This window comes from Corvus kubaryi, unplaced genomic scaffold (genome assembly GCF_017639235.1).
Source record: "Corvus kubaryi isolate FWS band 111438036 unplaced genomic scaffold, C.kubaryi_AGA036_p1.0 37041, whole genome shotgun sequence".
Lineage (NCBI taxonomy): Eukaryota > Metazoa > Chordata > Aves > Passeriformes > Corvidae > Corvus > Corvus kubaryi.
In genome coordinates, this window is record NW_024581018.1 from 156303 (window position 1) to 166109 (window position 9807).

At 46.2% G+C, this 9807-nt stretch overlaps 1 protein-coding gene across 1 annotated transcript; it reads right to left on the bottom strand.

Moving 5' to 3' along the window:
• Window positions 1-567: 567 nt before the first annotated feature.
• Window positions 568-9026, bottom strand: PROC (protein C, inactivator of coagulation factors Va and VIIIa). Its single transcript, XM_042020682.1, has 9 exons — window positions 8890-9026; window positions 8445-8528; window positions 7898-8058; window positions 6972-6996; window positions 6369-6479; window positions 5538-5678; window positions 5072-5181; window positions 4063-4180; window positions 568-1230 (listed from the first exon to the last, which is right to left on the bottom strand). The coding sequence occupies exons 2-9, from the start codon at window positions 8509-8511 to the stop codon at window positions 668-670; spliced, it is 1296 nt and encodes a 431-aa protein (XP_041876616.1). The 5' UTR covers window positions 8512-8528; window positions 8890-9026; the 3' UTR covers window positions 568-667.
• Between the last annotated feature and the right edge of the window lie 781 nt (window positions 9027-9807).

Sequence of the window (9807 nt, forward strand, 5' to 3'; positions counted from 1 at the left end):
TGGGGTTTTTTTGTGAATAACACTAAAGACAGTTCCCATTCCCTTTGAAGGAAGTTTGGTAGGGTAAAATCAGGCATGAAGTGTGCAAAGAATGAAAAATACAGATAAGTTCCAGTCACCTGCTGAATCAACAGTCTGTGAAAAGATGTGAAGAACTGGAGGTAGTAATGATATAATAAAAATTTCACTGAGTTGAAAGAAAAATTACACAAATACAGAGCAAACCAAAACAGTTACTGTGGGTAATACCTTGCAGTACAGCTGAAATGACAGAGCTGCATCTCTAGGGTTATTTGCAAAACACTTTTCTCTGTCCCCTCCTCCCTTCACCCCAACCACTTTAGACATTTTAGATCTCAAAGACGGAGTTGTCTGACCATGGACAACCTTATTTTCTACAATGCTGTATGTATGTACAGCATCTCAGCTAACAGAGGATTTTTTTTTGCCTGTAAGGCCTAAGTAGGACCATACCACAAATAAATAACATAACCTGCAACAAACCAACGTAAACAAGAAAAAAAAGGAGGGAAAAAGAATAGATACCAAGGAAAACAGCACACAAGGTTAACACATACTCAATATTTAATACTGAAGATCTGACAGTACATTTCACTGCATACTGTCACTGGCACAGAGCCACAACATTCCAGACCGTGGATCAGAATCAACCCTTCAAAGGAGCTGAGGTATCTATGTGGTGCTGGATCCACTCGAGGTACTGACTAACTTTGGTGTAGACTCCAAATTTCTCCCTTCTTCCACAGCCTTCACCCCAGCTCACCAGTCCTACCAGAAACCAAGTATCCTTATATCTAGTGAACATAGGGCCCCCGCTGTCCCCGCTGCAGGAATCTTTCCTGTCTCCCAGGCTCCCAGCACACAGCATGTTGTCAGAGATAGGGAAGCTCATGGCCTGGGCGCACTCGTTCCGGGCCACGATGGGGATTTCGATGTACCTGAGGGAAGCAGCGTAGCTGTTGTTGCGCTCACTCGTGGTGCCCCAGCCCGTCACCACCATCTGCTTCCCACTCCTCGTCAGCTCCTGCTCTGCCAGGCTGCGGGTGGGCAGGCAGATGGGGAGCGCATATTTGTAATACATCACATGCTCAGCCAAGTGCAGCATGGCTATGTCATTATCCGAGGTCTTCTTGGTGTAATTCTCGTGGGTCACCCATTTATCAACCCAAATGGTTTGCTCATCTGCCTCAGGACGGAAACGGAATTTACCTGGAAGAGCAAACAAGATGACAGATGCTGCCAAAGCTTCCCTTACCCTGAACACCCAAGTATCTGGATTACACCGGGCGTTAGGACTGCACTCCGTGTTTTTACTTCTCTTGTAATACAGACAACTGTTTATGTCATAAGTTAACAGTGTTCTTAACAGATGGACAAATCTGTAAACTTTTCATATTTATGGAAATCATGAATACCTACAGAGCCCTAGAGCTCTGGTCATGAGCTGAGAAACAAAAATGCCCTGTGGTGTTTGTATTTCAGTACACTTGTGTGATGTGAGAGACCTTCAGGAGGAAAACAACCTTCTTGGAGCCAGCATGAAAAGCTGGGAGAGCAAGCACACCACAAAACAGGACATTAACAACAGGACATGAGCTTTAGGCTGCACAGCCAGGGCCTGGATGGCTGAATGTCAGTATTTGTAAGATAAAATTGACTGATGGGTAAGGTTATTCCTTTCTGAAATCTTACATCTGTATTTTAAGGAATTTTTCACTGCTTAAGACTCCTCAGTTGCTATTTGTTCTACATGATCATGGCTACTTCATGGGCCAAGCAGCTATGGAACAGCAAGCAAGAAACTAAGTTGAAAAGGGCCAGAAAGGCAAGAAGTCATTTGTGATACACTGCAATAGGAAAGGCAGAGCTAGGTCTTTCTGGCAGGCTGTCAAGGAGGTCTTGCAGGTTTTTTTCTGTAAGGAGTGTCTCCAAGCACAGGGACTTATGAGCCACAGTAGTTACAGAAATACATTCCCAGCAGATCCCTTAAATCCAGCTTTGGATCTTGGACTTCCAGACCACTTATTTCTGAGTCTCCCTTCTCATTCCTCCACAGACAGACAATGGACAGTTCACCCATGGCCAGAGCAGACAGCTGAAACTGCTCTGATGTCTTGTACTAAGTGGCACCAGCCCCTGAAGGACTTGCTAGTATCGAGTCAACAATCACAAACCAGTTTTTCTCTCCTATCACAACCTCTTTTCCTTGCAGTGACAGTGTCCACAGCACCCCTGAGGCAGCCTGAAGCCACTGCATCTGGAGGCTGGCTGGCAGGTAAGAGGCAGGGCTTTATTCCTGCCTTCACAGGTACAGACTCTGCTTTAGGCCTTAGAAATAACTCTGGACTCGAGCAGTGTCTCCTCTGAGGAAAGCAGAGTGGCTGTGCAGGAACACACTTGCTGTGGGGTGACACTCTCCGTACACCAGCACAGCCACCAACTGTCCCCATCCTGGGGCACTCATCAAGCAGTGGATGACACCTTTTGCACTGCAGGTGAGGGACAGATTCCCTCACCCCAACCCAGGGGGACACCCTTTGACTTCTGGTGACTATCCACCCCCAGAGTTTCAAATTCCAGAAATCCTGGATGTACACCTGGATGTACTGAACCCAGAGGCTGTGGAAATGCATCAAGTTCCTTCTACACAATAAGGAGCATCACAGTGTTGCTGCTGGCATGAAAATATTAACTATGAAGGCAGAGGCAGTATTTTGAATTGAATCATTACATCCACCTATCTGCTCTATTTTCGTGGAGTTCTGAACACACTTCTGGATGCTCTTAGGCTGGTGATGCAGGAACAAGAGCCACAAACAGAAATATTGTGTTGTTCTCAAATCCATCTTCCAAAACTTCAGCTACTCTGAGAACTAACTTTCTACTTCAGACACTAAAAAGCCACATGAGCCCCGCTACAAGACTTCTCCCCAGGCTGAGTGCAAACCCAGATGCGAGTTCCCCCTCCAGTTTAGCTCCTGTGGGTGGCAAGCTGCAGTGGGACAAGTCCAAAAGGGTGTGGGGTATCCTAGCCTGACAGACACAGGCTGAGTACCACCTGTGCAGGCTCAGTACGAACACTTTCCTGGCTGCCCCCATGGACATGGCAATGTCGCCATCCAAAACTCTGCTCCATGTCCCTCACAGAAGTTTTGTGATTGAGAACTGCTTTTGTGGTGGCGGGTGTCTCTCTGTGAAAAGGTGAATATTCTGGCACCAAGACTACATCACACACTTTTCAATTCATTCTTTACGTTGGATGTACATAAACTTATTGTCTCTGCTCTCAAGCACCTGCACATCCACAGCGTGTATGGAACATGCACACAGAGCATCTATTTTTAAGGCTATATACACAGATGATATATTGGCAGGACTCTCCACAAATACTTGGAATAATCTATCCTTTCACTCATGGAAAGCAAGCAGTTGAGCTGTTATGCCTCAGCATCAATGGTAGATAGAAAACACTGTTCGAAAAAAAATCTATGTAAGTGTGAATGAAACACTAATTATTTTTGTCTATTAATTCAGAAGAAGCACTTACTTGACATAGTGACATTTTCTCATGCTCCAGAGCAGCAGAGCAAGTAAAGGCAGTGTTGCCATTCTGTAGCACCTCTCCTTCTCCAGTGAAACACTGAAGTAGCAGTGTTTAAATGAATGAAAAGGCAAGAAGAGTCCCTGTGACATTCTCCTTCTGGGATCAACTTTTTTTCAGTATTGGGATGGGCTTAAATATTTTCATCACCAGAAAAACACAGGCAGAAGAGACCAAGTCTTTCTACTTCATAGATCAGCAGCAGTGCTCAGAAGACATCAGCTCACTTCCAGAGTAAGGTTGAAAATGGCTCAAATGAAATCAGGTTTTTACTAAACTTTGTTTTAAGCTAAGGTGCATATTAAATACTACCTAGACAGACTACTCCTACAGCCAAGGACTTTTGTCTTCAGAACCTGCTAGTCTTTTCCCTGAGATGATAAATGTTGGGGATGAAACAGTTATATTTAAAAATCACAGGGACAGGTGCTTTTCCATACCAAGTTTTACTCTGAACCCCTTTTGTTCCTCAAGGCAGTGTGCTGCTGTTAGGACCCAAGCTGGATGGATGAGAACACCCCCACACAGAAACTTCCCTTTGGTATTTTGCAGCATAATCTGAAACAAGACAAAAGAGGTGTGACACTGCATGGAGCATGGCTCACAGAATACTGTACTCATTCTTCTTGGAGGCTGCCAAATACCCAGACTTATCAAGCACCAAAGCATGTCACATTCACTGAAGCCAAAGCTCTACACGGGGACAAAAGCTCTATGAACAGAGTCTCTGTGAAACACCTACAAAAAAGTTTCGAATGTTCTTCCTGAATGAGGGCTGGCTTCCTCCAAATCAGCATGGGGTGATGCTGGTCATTGCAAAGAAGCACTTTGTACTCAAAGCTTTGAAATACAGAGCACAAATGAGGGCTGTGTCCCACAGCAGAGACAATGCATCATCTCAGGCTGCAGCTCTCACGCTAAGGTGTAAAAGGCCCTTTAATATCAAAGGGAACCTGGCCCTAATTATTTGCATTCATTAGTTCCATGGTAAGCTCTGTGAGATCTCCCTTTTCTCTATGATAACCCAACCTGCCATGGCATATTTTGCTGATTAAATCTGCTAATTTGAATTTATGACAGACAAGGCTTGTAAGACAGGGCAGGAAGATCACCTCCCACTGGAAGGCTGTTGCGGGAGCTGAAGTACACATCACACAGCACGAGTTCCCCAGGATGCAGCAACAGAGCAGGTGAGTGTCATCACCATCCTCTATCTTGGCAGTGTTGCAAGGTAAGGTCAAAAACTTGGCAACAGCAACAAGGTCAAGAATCCTCACAGACACTAAATTTTTTTTTTCCTGCCACTCCAACCTTTGGGATGCTTTGAAAAAGCTAGCTTCATATGACACCACCAGTAGCAATGCAAGAGCATTTCTGGAGCAGAGAGGCAGGCAGAGCAGTTCAGGAAGAGCCTGAACTATTTGTGGCAAAGAATCCCTTTCTCCTCACCTGCCAAGGGCTGCCTCCCCTTCTTCCAGCTGTTCCATCAATGAGCCGAATATTGAAGTCTGCTTTGGCTTCAATGTAGTCCATCTTCACTCTTCCACAGGGGAACTCCACTGTAGGAGATGCAGAGAAATTTACCAGCAAAGCCCAGGTCACCCAATACAAAACCTCTTTCTAGAGGATTCCCTCTGTCTCTCTAATCTAGGCAATATTGTTCAAAGGCTTCATGGAAGTCCCTCAATGCTTGGCAGAGGAGGCAGTCTCCTGATTCCCCTCTGTGTCTCCAAACATGGATTAAGGGCCATAAAGTGGGTATGGAGTTGGGAAATGCAGGCAGAGTTACTCTTCATGGAATAGATGTTTTGAAAATGAGTACAAAGTGCACTGCAGACAAATCTCCCCTAAAACTCTTTTACATCAGTCTGAATAATCCTCTGTCAAAGCTGGACTACAAACATCCTGCTCTTACCTACAGGGTCACACATGGTGTGGTCATCCTTGAGCTGATACCCCGATGCGCAGCTGCACAAGCGATGCTGCTCGGCAGGGTCCTCCCTGCAGAAATGTTCACAGCCGCCATTATCCACAGAACAGTTGCTGTATTTGACCTCTGTGAGAAAAACAAACAGCAAGAGAGACGTGGAGTTGGGAAGTCAGAGTCACAGAAAGGTAAGGTGGCAAAATGACATCGTGCTTCAAGTGGGCAACAGCTGTCAATGGATTTGGGACGACAGCTGTGGGCTTCAATGGCACTCGGGTCCCTAGACAGCAAACAGACCTAGGTCCAGAATCAGGCAATGGGCAGATGGAGGAAACAGATTACTGTCAGGCAGACTGGAGAACAGAAAATTCCCTGTCGCTATGTGCCAAGTCACATGGTGGAAAGTGTTGATGTCACATGACATACAATGCTCATCCCTAAATATATTATCCAGTTTTTGTCCAAGGAAGGAACTGCCACAGTAATAAAATATTGGCAGTGGACTGGGTCCTGTATTTAAAAACCCCACCATAACCCCTGTGTGGACAATTCTGAAGTAAACCCCTGCTTTACAGAGTTATTTCCAGTATTGTCCAAAATTTAGATATCTCACATCTCTAAAATTCTCCCGTGACAACACAAAGTTAATTTTGCCTTAGATAAGCACAGATAAACCTCTTTCCACATCAAGAAGCAAGAGGAAATCACATTAGTAAAGAAAGTGAGTATGCTGTGCAATGACTGAGGTGTTGATCCCTATTGCACAGAGATCCCTGTCACAAAGGACGTTATTTTGTAGCGGATTAAATGCAGCGTTACCATAATTGCACAAAACCCCCTCCCAGCCTTTGTTACAGATGCAGGAAAATTTTCCAATATTGTCCTTGCAGATCCCGTTGGAACAAGGATGTTGCTCACACTGATCTCCATCTGAAACAGAGGTAGGCAAACGCAGTTGCTGAACCATACAGAGCTCACAGATCAAACTCCAACACGAACAGACCCTCCCCAGAATCCCAAGTATCAGCCATGTTACTGGCACTTAATGGTGACACCTCCGTGGCACTCGGCCAGAGACAGGGCCATCAGTTCGGGTTCTCAATCACAGCTGCAGAGCGAGTGGAGTGGGCAGAAGAGGAGGAAAGAGAAAAGGCTGAGGCAGGCAGGGCAGCAGCAGGTTACTGCTGGACCACGTCAGGCAGGGTTCCCTAACTCTGCAAAGATGACTAGTGATAGGTACAGGTGCACCTCAAGTGTTTTAGGAAGGTTGCTTGTATGATAGAACAGGAAAACATTCTCTGCACACCCCATATGAGAGAGAATGAGAATTTGAATCAGTTTGTGACACCAGGCAGGAGGAAGGCTGAGTACAAGTAACTCCTGAGGAAGCACAGAGAAGTGATTAGGAAAGTCTTTACTTACCTACATACTTGCTCCAAAAATTTAGCTGTGGAGAAACAAAACTTGTATTATGGCAAGAAAACCATTTTTAGCAAGTGAGGGATTTAAAGTGTTTCGTGGTTTTGGCCAACAGGACATAGCACTCGGGTCAATAGCATCGGTCTCATTCTTCTTGGCAGTGTCTCAGTTTTCTTGGCAGTGTAGTGACTGGCACTACAAACTAAAAAAACTTTCCAGTGATCCTCCTGTACTGTCTCTACTAAGCACAGACTCCCCTGCTCTGCTTGCAGGCTTTGTTGGCATTTACTGCCAGGTAAGTAACCCAGTTCACCTGAGCCCAGTTAGACAAAACATGGGCATTCCAAGGACAGCTGCTCTCTCCTTTGGGGTCTGAGGGACAGCAAGGACTAGCTCATTCTATGCTTTGAGCCTACTCTGCTCAACATAGCAACAGAGATGGAGTGTGGAAAGGGGCAGGAATCAGCAGACAGTAAACATAGTGTGCAATTCAAATTAGGAGTTCGAAGAAGGAAAGAGAGAACATAGTGACGAGAGAAATGTTTGTCAGGCACAACTGGGAGACTTGGGAGATACAGTGAAAAGCAGCCAGGACTGGTGAATGGACAACAAAGGGAAAAGACTGGAAGGACTGGGAAAAACTTAGTGGCAGCAAGAACAGCCAGTGGGGTCAAGCAAGGATTGGAATTAACTGTCTGGGACCTAAACCTCACTAGGTGGGTCAGGTGGGACATGCCTGAGTAGCCAAGCTTCGTGGCCCATACAGAGGTAACCTGACAATCACTGTAACACAGTGACACTCAAAACCATGCCTACACCTGAGGAGTCAGGAGAGATCCATGATCTCCTATGCCCTGGATACAGCAAATATTTTAAGAAAAAAATTGATTGGCTAAGTTCCCCACTCATCCTTAAAAAAACCAACTTACTGTTGCTTCCCTGGTTTCAAATATCTCACTGGCCTCCTCAAAGTCACAGAGCTCTTCAATGCACTCACGCTCCACAGAGCCTGGCTTGAGCTCCTCCAGGAAAGTGTTTGCCCGCTTCTGGATTCTCAGGACTTGGTTTGCATCTTTACTGCTGTAAAATACTGCAAGCAAAAAAGTGAAAGCACAAGCAGAGAAAAGAGCTGGCTGAAAACTGGTAGTGCTGCTTCCCAAAGGACACTTCCGAGAGCAACAGCCCCTCTCCAGCACAGCAAGAGAGGCTGCTCTAGACACCATGTGCTGTCTGTGCTGTGCTGCAGAAGCAAGCTCCAGCCTCTGCCCTGTGCTGCTCTGACAGCTCATGGGGCTCAGCAGGGCTCTCACCAGGCAGCTACCATGGCCCCAGCACTGTCTGTCAACCTCTGCTAAAGGAAGTCAAAGCCCCCTAACGGGAACTATTTCAGCCACTCCCTCTGACTAACAGAGGAGCAGGAAATGCACTTGCAGTGACTGGGAAAGGGTGAAGGCCATCTCTCAAAAGAACACTTACTTGAGGTGCCACAGCCCCATGAAAAGCAGGCAGCCAGCAGCAGCCCCACAGTGAGGAGCTTCCACATCCTGCAGCAGGAGTTACCTGAGGAGGAGAAGGCAGGTGTAAAGAGGAGCACACTGCAGAGTGACACAAGACCCTGCTGCAGACAGCTCCCATCCATCCAGCTCAGCCAGGTTGCTCACTTGCTTTTGAGAGAGCAGCTTCCCTGCTGAATGCTCTGCTGTGCCTCGTCTCTGACGCCAGCTCTGGAGAGGCTGTTCACTAGAGTCCCTCCAGACTGGTTTGCTCGTTCCCTTTAACACATCAGCAGCTCTCCCAGAACATTTCTGGTCTGTCCTGACACCCTCCCCTTGTCACTGGACATTTTTGACAAGCTTCATGCTCCAGTAAAGCAAGCTGTACCTGGAAATCTCAAAGAATACAATACTTTCGAAGCACTTACTGCTTTATTCAGTGGGAATCAGCGTGATCTGTTCTTCCTCCATGAGCTCTGCTGGAACTTAGTTAATCCATAACTTCAGATATTTACTCTTTGGAGTGACATGAAGTGCTTTCTTTTTAGTTGTTAAACAAACAGTGCTCAGGCAGAGCTTGACCATTTACCTGCATACAGGGGGAAAGTGAAACAGCTGAGGCACCCACTCTGCCTTTCTCAAACTTTTTTTTTCCCTTTTGATTCTTTGTTAAGGAGAAATGGTTATATATCATTTGCAAGTGTACATACCCAGTGCTGAGGTCTCTTGAGAGATCCTGTCCTCTTCTCACAGCACACAATCACCCAAAAGGGACACATACTGCAATTTTTAAGTCCTCCCACTTCACTTTCTCATCAAAGCTTCCACCACAAAACAGCCAAGGGAACGCCCCCCACGGCCATGAGCAGGTACCAGATGCTTGTATCAGCATGTTGTATCTTCTGGTGTCCTGGGCTAGCTCTCATCAGAGCAAAGTATTCTACTGAATTCTGAACAAGTAAGCATTTAGAGAAAACCCCCAATCCTTTTCAGAAGTTTTCTTGCATTTGAGGTGGTAGGAACCAGCGTGTCGCAGTTCTCTGAGAACAGCATGTGCAGTGGCACCTCTGTGAGCCGTGCAGCAGAATTCCAGAATCATTCAGGTTGGAAAAGACTTCCACGACAATTGAGTACAACCCGTGACTGATCCCCACCTTGCCACTAGCCCAGAGCACTGAGTGCCACGTCCAGTTGTTCCTTGAACACCTCCAGGGATGTGGAATCCAAACCTCCCTGGGCAGCCCCTTCCAATGCCTGACCATCCTTTGCAGGAAGAAATTCTTCCTGATGTTGAAGATGCAGCATCTTAATCCAAATTACCTGTGCACCCAGGAGTCCTCTGGGGT

Excerpts from the sequence above, each read along its gene's own strand:
- PROC (XM_042020682.1), bottom strand. The coding sequence starts at position 8,511 with ATGTGGAAGCTCCTCACTGTGGGGCTGCTGCTGGCTGCCTGCTTTTCA. Across the intron at positions 6,997-7,897 it reads TTGAAACCAGGGAAGCAACA|CTAAATTTTTGGAGCAAGTA; the intron begins GTAAGTTGGTTT and ends GTTTCTCCACAG. Across the intron at positions 6,480-6,971 it reads TTTTTGGAGCAAGTATGTAG|ATGGAGATCAGTGTGAGCAA; the intron begins GTAAGTAAAGAC and ends CCTCTGTTTCAG.